At 46.2% G+C, this 22,169-nt stretch overlaps 2 protein-coding genes across 2 annotated transcripts; both read right to left on the bottom strand.

Moving 5' to 3' along the window:
- Positions 1-437: 437 nt before the first annotated feature.
- On the bottom strand, positions 438-6,677 carry LOC120946072 (galactosylgalactosylxylosylprotein 3-beta-glucuronosyltransferase 1-like). The gene is made up of 4 exons (XM_040360781.1): positions 6,587-6,677; positions 3,326-3,714; positions 749-1,042; positions 438-590 (listed from the first exon to the last, which is right to left on the bottom strand). Exons 1-4 carry the CDS (start codon positions 6,675-6,677, stop codon positions 510-512), a joined length of 855 nt encoding a protein of 284 aa, XP_040216715.1. The 3' UTR covers positions 438-509.
- Positions 6,678-10,212: 3,535 nt separating this feature from the next.
- LOC120946069 (galactosylgalactosylxylosylprotein 3-beta-glucuronosyltransferase 1-like) lies at positions 10,213-20,889 on the bottom strand. The gene is made up of 4 exons (XM_040360778.1): positions 20,799-20,889; positions 14,879-15,267; positions 10,607-10,900; positions 10,213-10,453 (listed from the first exon to the last, which is right to left on the bottom strand). The coding sequence occupies exons 1-4, from the start codon at positions 20,887-20,889 to the stop codon at positions 10,373-10,375; spliced, it is 855 nt and encodes a 284-aa protein (XP_040216712.1). The 3' UTR covers positions 10,213-10,372.
- Between the last annotated feature and the right edge of the window lie 1,280 nt (positions 20,890-22,169).

Genomic DNA, 22,169 nt, shown 5'->3' with positions numbered 1-22,169 from the left:
TGCCGCACACATACGCCGGCGCATATTGGCACTTACGTCGGCGTAACGTGTTATACGTCGGCGTAAGTGCTTTGTGAATCTGGGCCTAAATCTCTTATTGCCTGGGGGACCCATAATCTCCTATTGCCCGGGGGCCCCATAATCTCCTATTCCCCGGGGGCCCCATGAGTTGTCAGTCCACCCCTGGATGCCATTAAGGTTCATGTGCGTGTAAAGGCAGGCGTCCCAATACTTTTGGTAATATAGTGCATGTACAGTTTTACTATGCAAGATTGGGCAGATTTAATCTCAGGTGCGAAGGGGTTATGTGGGGGGCGGGCAGCGAGGTCTATATTTCATCCAATGTTTGTTCACATTTTATTGTGACCCTGGCCCATTGTTCTCGGGTCAGCCTGGCCTTTTCCAGCTGGCTTATAAATACAGAAATATGTCATCGACGCGTCTCTCCTAAATGATTTCTCTCCATTTCGATCACTTTATAATTTTCTTCTTTTTTTTTTCATCATCACTTAAACTTCAACATTTATGTCCGTGAACTTTTCGTCGTTTTGTAGACTTGGAGTTTCGGTCTTTGTGTGCCACACCAAAATCTGCCGATGAAACAAGAAATGTCCAGAAATCATTCAAATTCACGTCAAATCCCGATGTAAGTTATATTTTCGATAGTGGAATAGAAGCAAAGGGACCCCCAATTACCCCCCCCCCCCCCCCAGTGTGGAGGAGTATTGGGGGGGACCTGGCAACTTACCTTGGTGCAGTTGTCAGCCTTTGGCTCCAGCTCCTCCATTGTCACCAGGTCCTGCAGTAGACTGGACTCTTGGTACCCCCCAGGTACATCCAGATGGAACGTTGCTTTGCGTTTCTCCAGGATTAGCTTCAAGTTAATGGCGAATCCGGCCATGTCTATGGCGAATGGCCGCTCCGGGGCAAATTTCACCAACCACCCGACCACCTTCCCTTCCATGTTGACCTTCACCGATTCATAGCGGAGCTCCCCAACAAAAGCCACGGGCCAAACCGAGACCTTCTTTGTGTATCTCATCTGTAAAGACGACCGGTCTCAATGAGCTTACCAGCATTATAAACAAAGCCATTCAATTATTTGCATAAAGAGTAAAAAAAAAAAGAACACAGGGGGGCCTGGACAGCAGATAGAAGGGGTGCATGTGCTAGAACCAATCCCCTATAGTGCAGCCGGAGGAAGAAGCTGGCAGCGCTGCAGGGGGAGGCAGAAGAGGATTAGTATCTGCAAAAAGACAATACAGACATCCCTCCTGCTCAGCAGGTGACTAGGCCCCCCCTCTTTTGAACTGATGGGGCCCCGGGCCAGTACAGGAGGGCCGGCTGTATTGCCTCATCAGTGGGCCCTGGCAGCACAAGGTAAGGGGGTGCCCTGTGATGTAAGGGAGGGTGGGGAACTTTTGACTTTGGATGGTGGGGGGAGGTGCTCTTGACAGGGGCGTTTTTTTTTTTTTGATCGCTTTTATTCCTATTACAAGGAATGTAAACATCCCTTGTAATAGGAATAGTTTGTGACAGGTACTCTTTATGGAGAGATGCGGGGGGGTCAATAAGACCCCATATCTCTCCTCCAGGCTGGAAAGCATGAGATCTTGAAAAAAAATCACGGATCTCATGCTTTCAGACGCGATTGCGGCTTTGTTTACATTCCGGTACCCGGGCGTGACGTCATAACATCGTGCCCGGGCCACCGACGATCATAGAGATGACTGGTGACCATCTGGTCACCAGTCATCTCTATGCCTCTCATCCAGCGCCGGCAGATCGTTTCTCCGTGTCTCCGATGGTACGGGAGAGCCCGGAGAAGCACCGGATGGCGGCGGGAGGGGCCGTCGCCTATAAGAACAATCAAGCGGTGGAACTGCCGCTATGATCGTCCTTATGGTGCACAAAATCGCCGGCACACCCCCCCCCCCCCCCCAGTTCGGTTCGCAGCAGAAAATGCGAACGGACAAAGAATTTGTTCGAAAACGCGAACACCATTAAAGTCTACGGCAAATTTTAAAGGCTAATACGCAAGTTATTGTCATAAAAAGAGTTTGGGGACCTGGGTCCTGCCCCAGGGGACATGTATCGATGAAAAAAAAAAGTTTAAAAAAACGGCAGTTTTTTCGGAAGCAGTGATTTTAATAATGTTTAAAGTGAACCAATACAAGTGAAATATTCCTTTAAATTTCATACCTGGGGGGTGTCTATAGTATGCCTGTAAAGTAGCGCATGTTTTCTGCATTTTGCACAAAAATGACATTTCTAAAGGAAAATACAGATAAAAGTCATTGAAAAAAACGGCATGGGTTCCCCCCTTAGTCCATTACCAGGCTCTTTTGGTCTGGTAGGCATATTAAGGGGAACCCCAAACCAAAATAAAGCAAAACATTGCATGGGGGTCCCCCAAAATTTTCATACCAGGCCCTTCAGGTCTGTTATGGATATTAAGGGGAACCCCACAACATTTATTTTTTTTAAAACATGGCGTAGGGTTCCCCCTCTAAAATCCATACTAGACCCTTATCCAAACACGCAACCTGGCAGGCCGCAGGAAAAGAGGGGGACGAGAGAGCGCCCCCTCTTCCTGAACCGTACCAGGCCACATGCATTCAACGTGGGGAGGATGCTTTGGGGTCTGGACCCCAAAGCACCATGCCCTCATGTTGATGGGGACAAGGGCCTCATCCCCAAAACCCTTGCCCGGTGGTTGTGGGGGGCTTATCAGAATCTGGAAGCCCCCTTTAACAATCCCGCCCCCCCCCCCTATGCGAATTGGTAATGGGGTACCCCTACCATTTCACAAAAAAAGTGTCAAAAATGGTAAAAAACACAGGAGATAGCTTGGGACAAGTCCTTTATTAAAAAAGAAAAAAAAATTCCAGCAATGTACATCCATTCTCGAGCGGAGGATACGGAGACAAAAAAAGAAAAAAACGCTGACACGGTCCGCCTCCATGGGCGGTTCCCGTCGAATGACACTACACCCTCCGTGACAGCTCTTAAATATTTGAGGCAGGGCCACCCGTCATGTGTGTGTGTGACCCCACCCCCCTCTCACGGGGAAACGTTGCGAGGGTAACCAGTGACATGTACGGGTAACCCCGCCCCGCTCTGACGCAGCCAAAAAGTGTGGTGTTTGCCAACCTATTGCGGCTAAAGATGCCCAGAGTGGTCACACTGGTAGCACAAACTGGTGTGTATACGGGCCAAGCCAACCATGACACTTGGTTGCATTTAGAATTAGGCAGGTCAGTGCAGCTTCCCTGACGCCCCCTGTGGATGACCCTCAGATAGTGTACACGTCCCGACTGCTCACCTCTTCAAAGATCTCCAGGCTGTAGGTATTGTCATCATCTGCGAAGTACACCACTCCCTGGGGGGCGTCCTCGGGGGGAAATGTCTCCCGCAGCCAGCTGAGGCCCAAATTCCTTTGGGAGGTCCCACGGGCTTTGGTCACCCCTTTCATAGTCTGGGCGCACAGGTGAGTGTACGGGATCCCCGAGTTCTGCAGGAAGTTGGTGACTAGCTGAGTCTTTTGTGGGGCGTCTTCCACCACAATCCAGTGCAGGGCTGGGACTTGACGAAACGTTTGGGAGAGGCGAGTCAGCTCTGCTTTCTGGACTGGACGGGTGTATGTCGGGGTGATGAGGAAGATGGTGGGAATTGTGACGACCTTCTCCGACACGAAACTCAGGAGTTTAAGATCTGAAAAAATGAAAAATATGAATTAATCTCAAGAATTTACATTTGTTTTTAAAACCTGCCAATTTTTGTGTAAAATGTTGAGAAATATGAAAGAATTAATAAGCTCCTGACTGGACTCAGATTGGTTAAACAGATAATAATTTTAATCCTAATCCTCAATGTTGTAGTTGGGCTCCAAGGTTGGATCCTTATGGACACCGTGATGTTTTCCTGAAATCACCATCAAAGAGCCACTGGAATGGGCAACTTATTATGGAGTGGGGCTTAAATTGCAGTTCTCACCAGAACCGAGTTCTTTTTTTAAATTAGAAAGGTGTTTTGTTGTAAACTTAGAAAGTATTTCATAATGAGCTAGTATGCGTGAAAATTTCCAATTTAAACATTTTTGAATTTATACATTTTTGAATTTACCAAATTCAAAAATGCAAAACAAAGACACGTTGACACTTGGGGCCCCCCCCAAAAAAGATGCTCTAACACTTGGGGTTACAGAACAATGACACACCCAGAAAAATAATTTACAACCAGGGTTCCAGAACAATGACACAAAATGTATTTTGGGGCCCCAAATCAATGACTGACACTCAGGACTCAAGAGCAATGACACACTGACACTTGGGGATTCAGAACAATTACACACTGACACTTGGGGATTCAGAACAATTACACACTGACACTTGGGGATCTCAGAACAAGGACACACTAACACTTGGGGATCTCAGAACAATGACACACTGACACTTGGTGGTCCAGAACAATGACACACTGACACTTGGGGGTCTCAGAACAATGACACACTGACACTTGGAGATCTCAGAACAATGACACACTGACACTTGGGGATCTCAGAACAATGACACACTGACACTTGGTGGTCCAGAACAATGACACACTGACACTTGGGGGTCCAGAACAATGACACACTGACACTTGGGGATCTCAGAACAATGACACACTGACACTTGGGGGTCTCAGAACAATGACACACTGACACTTGGTGGTCCAGAACAATGACACACTGACACTTGGGGGTCCAGAACAATGACACACTAACACTTGGGGGGTCTCAGAACAATGACACACTGACACTTGGAGATCTCAGAACAATGACACACTGACACTTGGGGATCCAGAACAATGACACACTGACACTTGGGGGTCCAGAACAATGACACACTGACACTTGGTGGTCCAGAACAATGACACACTGACACTTGGGGGTCCAGAACAATGACACACTAACACTTGGGGGTCTCAGAACAATGACACACTGACACTTGGAGATCTCAGAACAATGACACACTGACACTTGGGGATCTCAGAACAATGACACACTGACACTTGGGGGTCTCAGAACAATGACACACTGACACTTGGGGGTCTCAGAACAATGACACACTGACACTTGGTGGTCCAGAACAATGACACACTGACACTTGGGGATCTCAGAACAATGACACACTGACACTTGGGGGTCTCAGAACAATGACACACTGACACTTGGAGATCTCGGAACAATGACACACTGACACTTGGGGATCTCAGAACAATGACACACTGACACTTGGGGATCTCAGAACAATGACACACTGACACTTGGGGGTCTCAGAACAATGACACACTGACACTTGGGGGTCCCAGAACAATGACACACTGACACTTGGTGGTCCAGAACAATGACACACTGACACTTGGGGATCTCAGAACAATGACACACTGACACTTGGTGGTCCCAGAACAATGACACACTGACACTTGGGGGTCTCAGAACAATGACACACTGACACTTGGAGATCTCGGAACAATGACACACTGACACTTGGTGGTCCAGAACAATGACACACTGACACTTGAGGGTCTCAGAACAATGACACCCTGACACTTGGGGATCTCAGAACAATGACACACTGACACTTGGGGATCTCAGAACAATGACACACTGACACTTGGGGGTCTCAGAACAATGACACACTGACACTTGGGGGTCCCAGAACAATGACACACTGACACTTGGTGGTCCAGAACAATGACACACTGACACTTGGGGATCTCAGAACAATGACACACTGACACTTGGTGGTCCCAGAACAATGACACACTGACACTTGGGGGTCTCAGAACAATGACACACTGACACTTGGGGATCTCAGAACAATGACACACTGACACTTGGGGGTCTCAGAACAATGACACACTGACACTTGGTGGTCCAGCACAATGACACACTGACAATGGGGAAACTCAGAACAATGAGAGCCGGTTCACACTTAGGAGGCACGACTTCGGGGGCGACTTCGCAAGGCGTCCTGAAGACGACTTCAGAGGCGACCTGCAAAATGACCTCTGTATAGAAGTCAATGCAGGTCGCCCCGAGCCGCCCCTGAAGTCGTACAAGAACCTTTTTCTAAGTCGGAGCAACTTGCGTCACTCCTATTAGAACGGTTCTATTGCATAGAATGGGACGCAACTCGGTGGTCCAGAACAATGACACAGTGACACTTGGTGATCTCAGAACAATGACACACTGACACTTGGGGGTCTCAGAACAATAACACACTGACACTTGGGGGTCTCAGAACAATAACACACTGACACTTGGGGGTCTCAGAACAATGACATACTGACACTTGGTGGTCAAGAATAATGACACACTGACACTTGGGGATCTCAGAACAATGACACACTGACACTTGGTGGTCCAGAACAATGACACACTGACACTTCGGGATCTCAGAACAATGACACACTGACACTTGGGGGTCTCAGAACTATTAATTAGTTCTGCAAATACAATATGTAGTTGCTGACTAACATTGAAGCGAAACAGCAGTTACTCTCACAGGCACCTACCTGAGTCTACATACATACCCACCTGGGAGGTTTTCTGCATTCCGTGAAATATAGCGAAGAAGACCCAGAGAGAGAAGAATCAGCAAGATGAGTAAAACCCTCCATGTCTTCATCGTGATTCTGCAGAGTACGCCAAGCAATGCAATATGACCGGATGAGGAATATTCAACTCCTGTGTGCCAAACCATAATGACCTGATATTTACTTTACTCAGTGTGTAAAATATGACACTCAGAGTTCCAGAACAATGAGACACCGACACTGGGGGTACGAGAACATGTACATGAACAGCCAAAAGATTTCAAAGCTAGAGATGGAGGTTCAAATCTATATTGTTACTACACCATACACCGACACATGGCACTCTGACACTTGGGGGTCCCAGAACAATGACACCCTGACACTTGGGGTCCCAGAACAATGACACACTGACACTTGGGGGTCTCAGAAGAATGACACACTGACACTTGGGGGTCTCTGAACAATGACACACTGACACTTGGGGGTCTCTGAACAATGACACACTGACACTTGGGGGTCTCAGAAGAATGACACTGACACTTGGGGGTCCCAGAACAATGACACACTGACACTTGGGGGTCCCAGAACAATGACACTGACACTTGGGGGTCCCAGAACAATGACACTGACACTTGGGGGTCCCAGAACAATGACACACTGACACTTGGGGGTCCCAGAACAATGACACACTGACACTTGGGGGTCCCAGAACAATGACACGCTGATACTTGAGGGTCCCAGGATTTTCAATGACAAGCTCCTTTGCAGGACGGGAACATCTGTGAAGGACTCTATGGGCTCTATACTGTAAAGTGCTGCATAATATGACGGTGGTGGAGAAGGTGGTGTGGTGTAATCTCACAAAAAGACACAAGGGGGCAGTATGGTCTCATATCTTTATTATTCTGTCATTTATAACGAGCAGCAGGAAATTCTCATCCAGCAGATCAGAATTATCTTCATCACAAAGCAATCTGAATCTTCCAGATCTTCAATTCTAAATGACTTTCCTTCCATAACTTCAGTCCCAATATGATGATGTCTGCATTCTGCATTCCCCACATAGTTAGAAAGCACTCCCTAGGCACACATTTAACCTTTTTTTATAGCCCCTTATGTTAACCCCTTCCCTGCCAGTGTCATTAGCACAGTGACAGTGCATTTTTTTAGTACTCATCACTGTATTGGTGTCACTGGTCCCCAAAAAGTGTCAGCTTTGTCCACTGCAATGTCACAGTCCCGCTAAAAAATCACTGATTGCCGCCATTACTAGTAAAAATTTAAAATCAATAAATATATCCCATAATTTGCAGACTATATAACTTTTGCGCAAATCAATCAATATACGCTTATTGGGATTTTGGTTTACCAAATATATGTAGAAATTAGATTTTTTTTTCATTTGTTATTGGATATTTATTATATTGTTTTTTTTTTTCAAAATGATCTCTTTTTTTTGTTTATAGCGCAAAAAACTAAAAACCGCAGAGGTGATCAAATACCACCAAAAGAAAGCTCTATTTGTGGGGGGGACAAAATCAATTGTATTTATGTACAGCCTTGCATGACCGCGCAATTGTTAGTTAAAGTAACGCAGTGCCGTATCACAAAAAATAGCCAGGTCATTAAGGGTGTGAAGTGGTTAAATTTAGAGTCCCCTCATATCAGCAAATCCTCATTAGAGACCAACTATTGGTCTCTAAGGGGGGGTCACTGATATAAGGTGACTCTGATCCAATGGGGGGGGTCTGACCTCACAAATGCGCTTCTGGAAGAACGGTCAAACATTCCCATAGACACTCCTAAACCTTGTGGACGGCCTTTCTAGAAGAGCTGAAGCTGTTATAGCTGCAAAGGGCGGGGCCAACTCAATATTGAACCCTACGGACTAAGACTGGGATGCCATTAAAGTTCATGTGCGTGTAAAGGCAGGTGTCCCAATACTTTTGACAATATAGTGTATATCTGTGCAACACATCAATGTCCTCTATGACTGAATTAGGTAACGGAGATATCTCTTCATCTGTTGGGCAAGGAAGTCTATCAAATGTTTGTCCATAGTTCCATGCATGGGTGTCCACTCCATAGGGCAAGGGGGGTCAATTGACCCCCCCTGGAATCGTAAGAAGGTGTTGAATTGTTATGGCTGAGAAGCTTCATACTGCAGCAGCTCTTGCAGTGCTGACTGAACAGTATACTGAACTTCAGACGCTCCCTTGCTAACCCCTCCCATATAGGGAGTGTGGCCGGGGAACGTCTGCTTCAGCAGTGGGGCACTGTGTGGAAAGATATTGGGCTAGATTCAGGTACCTTTTGCGCTTTTTTTACGGAGGCGCAGGGCAACATTTTTGCCCTGCGCCCCCGCAAATTTTCTGCGCTACCCGCGATTCACGGAGCAGTAGCTCCGTAAATTGCGTGTGCGCTCCGGCAAAATGCCCGGCGTAAGCGCGCGCAATTTAAATGATCCCGTAGGGGGCGGGAATCATTTAAATTAGGCGCATTCCCGCGCCGAGCGTAGAGCGCATGCTCCGTCGGGAAACTTTCCCGATGTGCATTGCGGTAAATGACGTCGCAAGGACCTCATTTGCTTCAAAGTGAACGTGAATGGCGTCCAGCGCCATTCACGATTCACTTACGCCGACTACGTAAATTTTAAATTTCGCAACGCGGGAACGACGGGTATACGTAACATTGGCTGCCCCTGCTAATAGCAGGGGCAGCCTTACCCGAAAACCGCCGTACGCAAACGACGTAAACTGCGAACGCCACCTAGCGGCCATCGCAAGAATGCAGCCTAAGATATGCGGGCATAAGAGCCTTATGCCACGCATATCTTAGGCTGCAGTCGGCGTAACGAGGTTCCTGAATCAGGAGCATTTGTTACGCCGGCGCAAGTAAGCAATTGCGCTGCGTAACTATGGTTACGCAGGCGCAATTGCTTTCTGAATCCGGGCCAGTGTATTTCCATATGTCCCTCCTGCTGGGCGGGGGCTGAGGCTAGGAAGAGCTATGCACGGGTCTCATTTGTGTGTGGTGAGGATGATGCTGCTGGCTCAGAGGACGCTGAGTGCAGGAGTGAAGAAAGTGTGATCTTGGGCATGAAACAGGGAAGGTAGGGATAAAGAAAGCAACATGCCCATGCATTCTACTCATGGCACTGTGTACTGTGCACTGTGTACATTGCACTACTGCACTGCCACCAACTCCTAATATTATAAATACTTCAAGTTGCTGCTCACCATCAAATGTGTTCCCACATTCCACAACTTAATATATAAAAATTAATGGTGTTGCACTATCCTTTAACCATGTGCAGAAACATATTTTAAATAAATTATATCAAAACAGTTATAATTGAATACACAATCCCAGTGCAATAAATCTATAAATACCCCAAAAAATATTCTCCAAAATATTACCACACATGTTGAAATATTATAAATTAATTGCATAAAAATGGTAATTGAATACACAATACCAATGCTGCAAATCTACTGATTAGAATATACCAAAAGTCGCTTTTAACCCCCGCTAGCGCTTGAAGAAATGGTTAAATGTGACACGTGTATCGACGCTGCCGAAGCGCCCCCCTGAAAAAATTTCAGCGGACGCCCATGGTTCCATGTATGAATATTGTGGCCCTGGCCCATCGTTCTCGGGTCAGCCTGGTCTTTTCCAGCTCCGCCTGGCTCCAGTCAATTCATAAATACAGAAATATGTCATCGACGCGTCTCTCCTGGGTGATTTGTCTCAATTTCGATCACTTATTTTATTTTTTCATCTTCACTTAAACTTCAATATTTATGTCCGTGTAGTTTTTGTCATTTTTTAGACTTGGAGTTTCAGTCCTTGTGTGCCACACCAAAATCTGCCGATTAAACAAGAAATTTTCCTGAAATAATTCAAATTCACGTAAAATCCTGATGAAAGTTATATTTTTAATAGTGAAATAGCAAAGGAACCCGTCCACCTCCCACCACCCCCCAGTGTGGAGGAGTGTTGGGGGCACCTAGTAACTTACCTTGGTGCAGTTGTCAGCCTTGGGCTCCAGCTCCTCCATTGTCACCAGGTCCTGCAGTAGACTGGGCTCTTGGTACCCCCCAGGTACATCCAGACGAAACGTTGCTGTGCGTTTCTCCAGGATTAGCTTCAAGTTAATGGCGAATCCGGCCATGTCTATGGCGAATGGCCGCTCTGGGGCATATTTCACCAACCACCCGACCACCTTCCCTTCCATGTTGACCTTCACCGATTCATAGCGGAGCTCCCCAACAAAAGCCACCGGCCAAACCGAGACCTTCTTTGTGTATCTCATCTGTAAAGAGGACCGGTGTCAATGAGCTTACCAGCAATATAAATGTAGCAAGGTCTTTTACCTCTTTTGGTCTAATGAGAACCTCCAAGGCCAAAGATAGCTGACATCCTTCTGTATGTGGTGGGTTGTGAGGCATGGTGGGTGCAAAGATGATGAAAGCTATTGGGCGCTGTGACAAACTCACCTGGGACAGAGGCTTTTGAAGGGGACTGAATGCTAGCCTCTTGCCTTGCGATCATGGGCCCTGGCATTTGGGGGAACGGTGCTCTTTGTGAGCTGTATGCCTGGGACCCTGTATATGTCATTAGAGTGACTGATTCATACTGTTGGGACATACAGTGCAAAGAGATGCTAATGCCATCCCCTCCAGCCATCTGTCTGTTCTCTGTGCTAATTGACCCTGCTATTGTGTGAAGATGTCCTGTGTTTACACTTATGATAATGTGTACTGTATAGCAGCTGAGCGAGGAGACGTGACGTCTACTCTGAAAGGTCATATCTATGAGTCGCCTAGTCTGGGTAACCAAGCCTGAAGCATTGACTACTCGACTTAAGTCTAAAGGACAGTAATCTAGTCCTTTGTTAAGAAAGTTTGGAAACCCCTGATACAGAACTTACTGTAAGGTCATTAAGATCTTTCTAAGATGGTGCATACAGAGGCAGATCTCTCATCAAATGATTGTCCAACAGAGAAATTTGCCTTTTCCTCTCCACAGATAAACCCCGGTACACTCTAAAAAGTAATTCGAGAGACCTGTTACCACCACTTAATTAAATGCATATTTCCAAGGTAAAAATTCAAATTTATTGTTTTAAATAAACTTTTTACGTTGAAAACCTATTTTAATAAGTTCTGTTGATATTATAATGTTGGAAATTACAGCAACCTAATTTTGTGTGTTGTGTACAGTCCCATTTCTGCATTCATTGATGTAAAAGGAAATTTAAGTTGTGGTAACTTAATAAAATGGACTTGGTAACTCAATTTTGTTATATCTTGAGTTATTGCAAGTCTCCTCCCCCACCAACATAACGCAGAAAAAGCTGAGACATGTTGGAAGGAAGACCTGCTGCGGCACAGAGATATGAAAGACATTTTTAAAGGTGAAAATAATTTGCTTTACAAAGAAATTTGGAACTATTACTGTTTGTAATCCCTTATAGCCTATAGCTCGAGAACTAGGTGTTAAAAGGCAACACCAACTAACAAACTTTGTGCTAATATAGTGCTGGTTGTTTTTAGCCTTGTGAACATCATTGCCTCATGTCAGTGGGTAGCATTGATAGTGCGCCATTTGTAAAATCTGCTAAGCTTGAAAAAGTTTTTGTTTTGTTTTTTGTGCCAGGGGAGTCAGTGTATTATAGATTTTAGCTTCTATGGCAAACTATATTCAAGACTTCATGGTTTGTTTAAAATATTTACTAAAGGCAAATCCACTTTGCACTGAAGGTGCACTTGGAAGTGCAGTCACTGTAGATCTGAGGGGGACATGCAAGGAAAATAAAAACAGCATTTTCGCTTGCACATGATTGGATGATAAAATCAGCAGAGCTTCCCCTAATTTCAGATCTTTCAGATTTGCCTTTAGTAAATAAACCCCAATAGTCTGATTGTTTATTGTCTTCTTTCCTTGGAGACGGAGGGACTGTTTTCCTCTCTCCCCTCCAACCTATGGCCACTATTGTGGTATTCCTATTTGTCTGTTTTTCTTCTTTTTTTTGGATGCTCTTTCCCCCTTATCAGCTCCCTCTTCCCTCTTCCTACTTGCCCTAAGGCCGCTTTCACACTGAGGCGCCGTCAGTAGTAAAGCGCCGCTATTTTTAGCGGTGCTATTCGGCCGCTAGCGGGGTGTTTTTAACAACCACTAGCGGGCAAAAAAGGGTTAAAACCGCCGGCAAAGTGCCGCTGCCGGTGGTGCTGCCCAATAATTTCAATGGGCAGGGGTGCTGTAGGAGCGGTGTATCCATGAGAATTTCCCACACCATGTTTAAAATGCACTGCAGCTGTGTTCTGCAGTGAGTGTCAATTTTAAGCTAATGACACCCCAAATGCAGATCACAAACGCAGTGTGTTTGCTCGCACTGGATCACGTGGTACAGAAGTACCATGTGATCCGGTTGCAATGAGTTTCCAATTGTAGATACACTGGCCCAGATTTACAGCGGAGATACGACGGAGTATCTCAGATACTCCGCCATATCTCTCAGAGTATCTATGCGACTGATTCATAGAATCAGTTACGCATAGATATCCCTAAGATCCGACAGGTGTAATTGTTTTACACTGTCGGATCTTAGGATGCAATACCGCGGCCGCCGCTGGGGGGAGTTTGAGTCGTAAACCAGCGTCGGGTATGCAAATTAGGAGTTACAGCGATCCACAACGGTTTTTCGTGTTCGCTACGTCGCCGCTAGTCTAGTTTCCTGTCATAAAGTTAGTCGTCGTTTTTGGTGCCTTAACTTTACACAGCACACGTATGTGCTGTATAAAGTATGGCCGTCGTTCCCGGGTCGAAATTAAAAAATTCACGTCGTTTGCATAAGACGTCCGGGAATACGGAAGTACGCTACGCACGTCGCCGATCGAAAAAATTACGTCACTTCACGCAAAGCACGGCGGGAAATTCAAAAGGGAGCATGCGCAGTAGGTCTGGCGCGGGAGCGCGCCTAATTTAAATGGCACACGCCCCTTTGAATTACGCGGGCTTACGCCGGAGGCCGCCGGCGTAGGTTTTCATTGCAAGTGCTTTGTGAATCAGGCACTTGCGATGAAAACTTGCGGCGGTGTAACGTATCTACGATACGTTACGCCGCCGCAGTTCTACGTGAATCTGGCTCACTACTTTTAGTGCAGTGCAAATTCAGCCCATTCAAAATGAATGAGCTGAAATCGCACTACACAGAACTGCATGTGAATCGCATGTGAACATACAGTGCAATCCTGTGCAATTTCCGGTGTGAGACGGTCCTAAGTTTATATTTGGCACTGTGGTTTTAGATATATTAGGATATATTATACATGGTACAAATCTTTATGTTTGAAACTTATTTTCTATTTTTGTTAACTTTACTATTTATGTTAAAAAACTCAACTGTTTTGTGTAATAAACTTAAGGCCCCTTTCACACTGGGGCGGTAAGTGCGTCCGCGGTAAAGTGCCGCTCCAATGTAAAAGCCCTTGGCCTTTCACACTGGAGACAAAGCTTTAGGGTCACTGGAGACACAGTTTAGGGTCGGTTTGCAGGCGCTATTTTAAGCGCAATAGCGCCTTCAAACCACTCCAGTGTGAAAGGGGTCTAATTGTTTAACAATTGTGTTGTTGAATGAATTCATTTGTGAAAGCTAGTACAAAAACAAAGCTAAACACTAATAGAGAAAATAACTTTGGACCAACTTGAGTTTAGCTGTTTATTAACCTAAAGAAAGTGTGCTCATAATTGTAGAAATGAAGTACATGTGACTTAAAAAAATGATTGTAGAAACTGGAAAAACTAATTGGAGCAACTTAATATTGTTGACTACTCAACTTAAAAACATGTGTTTATAATGCCAGTAATTAAGTGGATGGTAAATAAAAATGCATTTATATCTAGCAGAAAAGCTAATTACCTCAACACAATGTAGGTTGTTGCTTCCACTTAATTTTACCTGACATTGTCATAACTTAAAAAGCTTGATGCAAACTGTTGCGTTATTTTTTTTTGTTGAGCCAAGACATTATTTTTTAGAGTGTAGACCAGTTTACCTATTTGAGGGCTCATTTTGTTCTACTCACCAAAAATGGTTTACAAAAAAGTTTGGTGTTTGCCAACTTATTGTAGCTAAAGATGCCCAGAGTGGTCACACTGGTAGCACAAACTGGTGTGTATACGGGCCAAGCTGACACTCGGTTGCATTTAGAATTAGGCAGGTCAGTGCAGCCTCCCTGATGCCCCCTGTGGATAACCCTCAGATAGTGTACATGTCCCGACTGCTCACCTCTTCAAAGATCTCCAGGCTGTAGGTATTGTCATCATCTGCGAAGTACACCACTCCCTCGGGGGCGTCCTCGGGGTAAAATGTCTCCCGCAGCCAGCTGAGGCCCAAATTCCTTTGGAAGGTCCCACGGGCTTTGGTCACCCCTTTCCTGGTCTGGGCGCAAAGGTGAGTGTACGGGATCCCCGAGTTCTGCAGGAAGTTGGTGACTAGCCGAGTCTTTCGTGGGGCGTCTTCCACCACAATCCAGTGCAGGGCTGGGACTTGCCGAAACGTTTGGGAGAGGCGAGTCAGCTCTGCTTTCTGGACTGGACGGGCGTACGTCGGGGTGATGAGGAAGATGGTGGGAATTGTGACGACCTTCTCCGGCACGAAACTCAGGAGTTTAAGAGCTGAAAAATATGAAAATATCAATTACATGTGTTTTTAAAACCTGCCAATCAAATTTTTGTGTAAAATGTTGAGGAATATAAAAGAATTAATAAACTCCTGACTGGACTCAAAATGGTAAAAATGATAGTAATTCTAGTGCCGCGTACGCAAAACCCAAACTGGTGGATGTTTTTTCAGACGGAATTCCGCTCAAGCTTGGCTTGCATACACACAAAAGTCCTCTGAACTTTCGTCCTTCAAGAACGCGGTGACGTACAACACTACGACGACCCGAGAAAATTAAGTTCAATGCTTCTGAGCTTGCGTCGAATTGTTTCCGAGCATGCGTCGGAATTTTGCGAGTCGGAATTGCTACCGCTGATCGGATTTTCCGACAGGAATTTTTTCCATCTGAAGATTTGAGAACCTGCTCTCATTCTTTTGTTGGCGGAAATTCCAACAGCAAAAGTCCGATGGAGCCTACACACGGTCGGAATTTCCGTTCAAAAGCTCACGTCGGACTTTTGCTGTCGGAATTTCCAATCGTGTGTACGGGGCATTGTTTGTAGTTGGGCTCCAGGGTTGGATCTGTGAAACCCCCCCCCCCCCCCCCGTAATCACCATCAAAGAGCCACCGGAATCACCAGCTAATCATGGAGTGGGGCTTTAATGCCAGTTCTCATGCGAACCCCAAGTTCTTTTTTTAAATTAGGAAGGTGTTTATTGTAAACTTAGAAAAGAGGAATTGTATAGTAAAATAATACATCTCCAGGACATACAAAGCCCGAACCCGACCTACAAACCTTGCCCTAGTTCTAATGCTGCCGGAACACCATACGAAAAATCGTCCGAAATTTGGTAATTTAGACAGTTCGTTCGTTTTTCGGCCAGTCAACCACTTAAAGTGGAGGTTCCCCTAAAAATAAACTTTTAACATTGCATTTATGAGATTAATGACTATTAGAATCGGCTGTTTTTTAAAAAAAAATACGTCCGTACATACCGTTTCCTATATGAGTTCTCACCACCGCTTCCGGGTATGATGGTCGAGGCTGGGCGTTTATAATTGACTGGCATCCGACCGACGCATACATCGCGTCACGAGATGCTGAAAGAAGCCGAACGTCGGTGCGCAGGCGCCGTATAGAGCCGCACCGGAGTTCGGCTTATTTCGGCATCTCGTGACGCGATGTATGCGTCGGTCGGATGCCTGTCAATCAATTAGGAACGCCCAGCCCCGACCATCATACCCGGAAGCGGCGGTGAGAACTCATATAGGAAACGGTATGTACGGACGTATTTTTTTTTTTAAAAAACAGCCGATTCTAATAGTCATTAATCTCATAAATGCAATGTTAAAAGTTTATTTTTAGGGGAACCTCCACTTTAAGGGCCGAGCCTCTTTCTAAGATTTGGTGTTTACAAGTTAAAAACATTGGGGATCCAAGAACAATGACACACTGACACTTGGGGGTCCCAGAACAATGACACACTGACACTTGGTGGTCCCAGAACAATGACACACTGACACTTTGGGGTCCCAGAACAATGACACACTGACACTTGGGGTCCCAGAACAATGACACACTGACACTTGGGGGTCTCAGAACAACGACACCCTGACACTTGGGGGTCCCAGAACAATGATACACTGACACTTGGGGGTCCCAGAACAATGACACAATGACACTTGAGGGTCCCAGAACAATGACACACTGACACTTGGGGGTCTCAGAACAACGACACCCTGACACTTGGGGGTCCCAGAACAATGACACCCTGACACTTGAGGGTCCCAGAACAATGACACACTGACACTTGGGGGTCTCAGAACAACGACACCCTGACACTTGGGGGTCCCAGAACAATGATACACTGACACTTGGGGGTCCCAGAACAATGACACACTGACACTTGAGGGTCCCAGAACAATGACACCCTGACACTTGAGGGTCCCAGAACAATGATACACTGACACTTGGGGGTCCCAGAACAATGACACAATGACACTTTGGGGTCCCAGAACAATGACACAATGACACTTTGGGGTCCCAGAACAATGGCACACTGACACTTGGGGGTCGCAGAACAATGACACACTGACACTTGGGGGTCCAAAACAATGACACACTGACACTTGAGGGTCCCAGAACAATGACACACTGACACTTGGGGGTCCCAGAACAATGACACTCTGACACTTGGGGGTCCCAGAACAATGACACACTGACACTTGGGGGTCCCAAAACAATGACACACTGACACTTGAGGGTCTCAGAACAATGACACACTGACACTTGGGGGTCCCAGAACAATGACACACTGACACTAGGGGGTCCCAGAACAATGACACACTGACACTTGGGGGTCCCAGAACAATGACACACTGACACTTGGGGGTCCAGAACAATGACACACTGACACTTGGGGGATCCAGAACAATGACACACTGACACTAGGGGGTCCCAGAACAATGACACACTGACACTTGGGGGTCTCAGAACAATGACACACTGACACTTGGGGGTCCAGAACAATGACACACTGACACTTGAGGGTCCCAGAACAATGACACACTGACACTAGGGGGTCCCAGAACAATGACACACTGACACTTGGGGGTCTCAGAACAATGACACACTGACACTTGGGGGTCCAGAACAATGACACACTGACACTTGGGGGTCCAGAACAATGACACAATGACACTTGGGGGTCCAGAACAATGACACACTGACACTTGGGGGTCTCAGAACAATGACACACTGACACTTGGGGGTCCAGAACAATGACACACTGACACTTGGGGGTCCAGAACAATGACACAATGACACTTGAGGGTCCCAGAACAATGACACACTGACACTTGTGGGTCCCAGAACAATGACATACTGACACTTGGGGGTCCCAGAACAATGACACACTGACACTTGGGGATCCCAGAACAATGACACACTGACACTTGGGGATCCAGAACAATGACACACTGACACTTGAGGGTCCAGAACAATGACACACTGACACTTGGGGATCCCAGAACAATGACACACTGACACTTGGGGGTCCCAGAACAATGACACACTGACACTTGGGGGTCCCAGAACAATGACACACTGACACTTGGGGATCCCAGAACAATGACACACTGACACTTGGGGATCCAGAACAATGACACACTGACACTTGGGGATCCCAGAACAATGACACACTGACACTAGGGGATCCCAGAACAATGACACACTGACACTTGGGGATCCCAGAACAATGACACACTGACACTTGGGGATCCAGAACAATGACACACTGACACTTGGGGATCCCAGAACAATGACACACTGACACTAGGGGATCCCAGAACAATGACACACTGACACTTGGGGGTCTCAGAACAATGACACACTGACACTTGGGGGTCCCAGAACAATGACACACTGACACTTGGGGGTCCCAGAACAATCACACATGTAGTATTGGGGTATAGATGGATGTTCTAAGCTTCAGGGATGACACCCAGTAATCTAGCACCAGCAGAAAACCAGCCCCATGATAAAAAGCCAGATTATGTGGATCAGCACAGAACACAAGGGGCTGGATTCAGAAACGAGATACGACGGCGTATCTCTGAGTGCGCTCGGTCGTATCTATGCGCCTGATTCAGAGAATCAGTTACGCATAGATATGCCTAAGATCCGACCGGCGTAAGTGTCTTACACTGTCGTATCTTAGGCTGCATATTTACGCTGGCCGCTAGGTGGCGCTTCCGTATAGTTACGCGAGGAATATGCTAATGAGGTATTTACGCCGATTCAGAAACGTACGTCCCGCCGGCGCATTTTTTTACATCGTTTACGTTAGGCTTTTTTCGGCGTATAGTTACCCCTGCTATATGAGGCGTAGCTAATGTTAAGTATGACCGTCGTTCCTGCGCCGAGTTTTGTAAAATTTTACGTCGTTTGCGTAAGTCGTTCGCGAATAGGTCTGTACGTCATTTACGTTCACGTCGAATCCAATACGTCCTTGCGGCGTACTTTGGAGCAATGCACACTGGGATATTTTACGGACGGCGCATGCGCAGTTAAAAAAAACGTCAAAAACGCGGGGTCAAGTAAAATTTAAATAAAACACGCCCCCAGCATCCCCATTTGAATTAGGCGGGCTTACGCCGCAACACATACGTTACACCGCCGTAACTAAGGGCGCAAGTTCTTTCTGCATACGGAACTTGCGCCCAAAGTTACGGCGGCGTAACGTATCGGAGATACGTTACGCCAGCAGAAAGATCCGCTGAACTTTCTGAATCCAGCCCACCGTGTGGAACCTTGGTAGTCCCGGATCTTTAACAGCAGCACACCGCAGGTCTAGAACAACAAGTCCCATTGTTCTTACAGCAGCACACAGCGAGTAGAGAAATGCAAGTCCCAGAATTCCAAAAGCAGCACACAGCCGGTATAGAACTATAAGACCCAACACTCCGATGAGCATTCTGCTCCCTTGGACCCCCTGAACCCCGTTGTAATTCTGACCTCCCCCTTTTTTTCTCTGACCCCTTTCCCTAGTACAGGACTCATTGCCAGTATTGGGATGTTTGCCCCTATGCTGTGTATCTGGCATGATCGGCTCAGAGAAGTCTTGTGGTCTCCACACCCCCCGTGTACCAGTACAGTTATTGATTGATCAGCCGTAGCGATCAGCTGACTGATTTGCACTCTGACTATTGATTAGCGCTGCCAGTAACATATGTAGTCGTTGTTGACTACAAGGACCCAGATTCAGTAAGCAATTGCGCCTGCGTAACCATAGCTTACGCAGCGCAATTGCTGACTTGCGCCGGCGTAACGAGTTCTCCTGATTCAGAGAACTCGTTACGCCGACTGCAGCCTAAAATCTGCGTGGCATAAGGCTCTTATGCCACGCACATTTTAGGCTGCATTCTTGCGTTGACCGTTAGGGGGCGCTCCCATTGTGGTCAGCGTATAGTATGCAAATTGCATACTTACGCCGATTCACAATGTTGCGCGGGCCCTGCGTACGCAAGGTACGGAGTTTCCGTATGGCATCTTTAGCGTAAGGCTGCCCCTTCTAATAGTAGGGGCAGCCAATGCTAAAGTATAGCCGCAATTCCCGCGACGTGAAATTAGAATTTCACGTCGTTTGCGTAAGTTATTAGTGAATGGCGCTTGAAGCCATTCACGTTCACTTTGAAGCAAATGACGTCCTTGCGACGTCATTTGCCGCAATGCACGTCGGGAAAGTTTCCCGACGGAGCATGCGCTCTACGCTCGCCTAATTTAAATGATTCCCGCCCCCGGGCAATTTTGCCGGCGCGCCCTCGCAATTTACGGAGCTACTGCGTAGGCGCAGGGCAAAATCGCTGCCCTGCGCCTCCGCAAATATATCGCAGATCTCTTTGAATCTGGGCCAAGGATTCCGGCAAGAAAAGTCAGATGTGAGCTTTTGATCGAATATTCCGATCGTGTGTACGCGGCGTAACATTGAAGTGTAACAGAGGTTACTCTCACAGGTACCTACCTGAATCTCCATACATACCTACCTGGGAGGTTTGCTGCATTCCGGACAATATAAAGCAGAAGATTCAGAGATAAAAGAATCAGGAAGATGAGCAAAACCCTCCATGTCTTCATCGCGATGGATTTATTCTGCGGAGTACGCCAAACAATGCAACATTGTTGCGTGGAGAATATTTAACTTCTGTGTGCCAAAACGTAATGAAGTGACATTTACTTTACTCATCGTGTAAAATATGAGACTCCCAGGACAATGACACTAATGTAGCGAGGTCATGAGAGGCCTAATGGCAGGGCCGCCATCAGGAATTATGGGGCCCCTTACACAGCTTCAGGCATGGGCCCCCTGGAGCAGAATTGAGGTCGGGGGGGCTTTGGGTACTGACGAACAAAAAATAAAAAGGGGGGGGTTGCCCTGGGGACCTTTGGGCCCCTTACAAAAAAAAGAAATAAAAAAAATATATATATATATATATAAAAAAGGGGGGGTAGCCAACTCTGGGCCCTTTAAAAAAAATATATATATATATATATATATATATATATATATATATATATATATATATATAAAAGAAAATATTTTTTTTTTATAAAAAAAAAAGGGGGGTTGCCATCCGGGGCCCTGGGGACCTCTGGGCCTTTTATTAAAAACAAATAAAATAAAATAAATATATATAAAAAAAATAAAAAAAACAGAAATATATATATTGTTTTATAAAAAAATATATATATTTTCTTATATATACATATTAAAGGGCCCAGAGGTGGCTACCCCCCCCCCCCTTTTTTTAATATATATACTTTTTTTATTTTTATTTTTTGTAAGGGGCCCAAAGGTCCCCCCCCCTTTTTTTTGTTCGGCAGCACCCAAAGCCCCCCGACCTCAATTCTGCTCCAGGGGGCCCATGCCTGAATCTGTGTAAAAAAAAAAAAAAGGGGGGGGTTGCCATCTGGAGCCCTGGGGACCTCTGGGCCCTTTAATAAAAAAAAAACATAAAAAAAGGGGGGGTTGCCATCCGGGGTCCCTTCCAAAAAAAGGGGGTTGCCATCCAGGCCCCTGGGGACCTCCGGGCCCCTTACAGGTGTACTGCCTGTACCCCCCTGATGGCGGCCCTGCCTAATGGTGACCTCCAGAGTTAGGGACAGCTGACATTCTTCTGTGTAGAGTGGGTTACAAGGCATGGTGGGTCTAATTCAAAGTAGATCAATGGGCGCCAGACACTTCTTGACTGCAAAGAGATTTACAGTGGAACCTTGGGTTACGAGTATAATCCGTTCCAAGAAAATGCCCGTAATCCAAAGTACTCGCATATCAAAGCGAGTTTCCCCATTGAAGCCAATGGAAACGAAAATAATTAGTTCCGCATTGACTTCAATGGGATGCAATATCGCATGCG

Source organism: Rana temporaria, chromosome 7 (assembly GCF_905171775.1).
Source record: "Rana temporaria chromosome 7, aRanTem1.1, whole genome shotgun sequence".
NCBI classification, from domain to species: Eukaryota; Metazoa; Chordata; class Amphibia; order Anura; family Ranidae; genus Rana; species Rana temporaria.
This window is presented reverse-complemented; position numbering and strand designations above follow the sequence as displayed.

Coding starts and splice junctions, on each gene's coding strand:
- LOC120946069 (XM_040360778.1), bottom strand. CDS start 20,889: ATGAAGACATGGAGGGTTTTGCTCATCTTCCTGATTCTTTTATCTCTG. Junction 10,901..14,878: donor GCCTGGAGATCTTTGAAGAG/GTGAGCAGTCGG, acceptor TCCTCTTTACAG/ATGAGATACACAAAGAAGGT. Junction 10,454..10,606: donor AGGCTGACAACTGCACCAAG/GTAAGTTACTAG, acceptor TTTAATCGGCAG/ATTTTGGTGTGGCACACAAG.
- LOC120946072 (XM_040360781.1), bottom strand. CDS start 6,677: ATGAAGACATGGAGGGTTTTACTCATCTTGCTGATTCTTCTCTCTCTG. Junction 1,043..3,325: donor GCCTGGAGATCTTTGAAGAG/GTGAGCAGTCGG, acceptor TCGTCTTTACAG/ATGAGATACACAAAGAAGGT. Junction 591..748: donor AGGCTGACAACTGCACCAAG/GTAAGTTGCCAG, acceptor TTTCATCGGCAG/ATTTTGGTGTGGCACACAAA.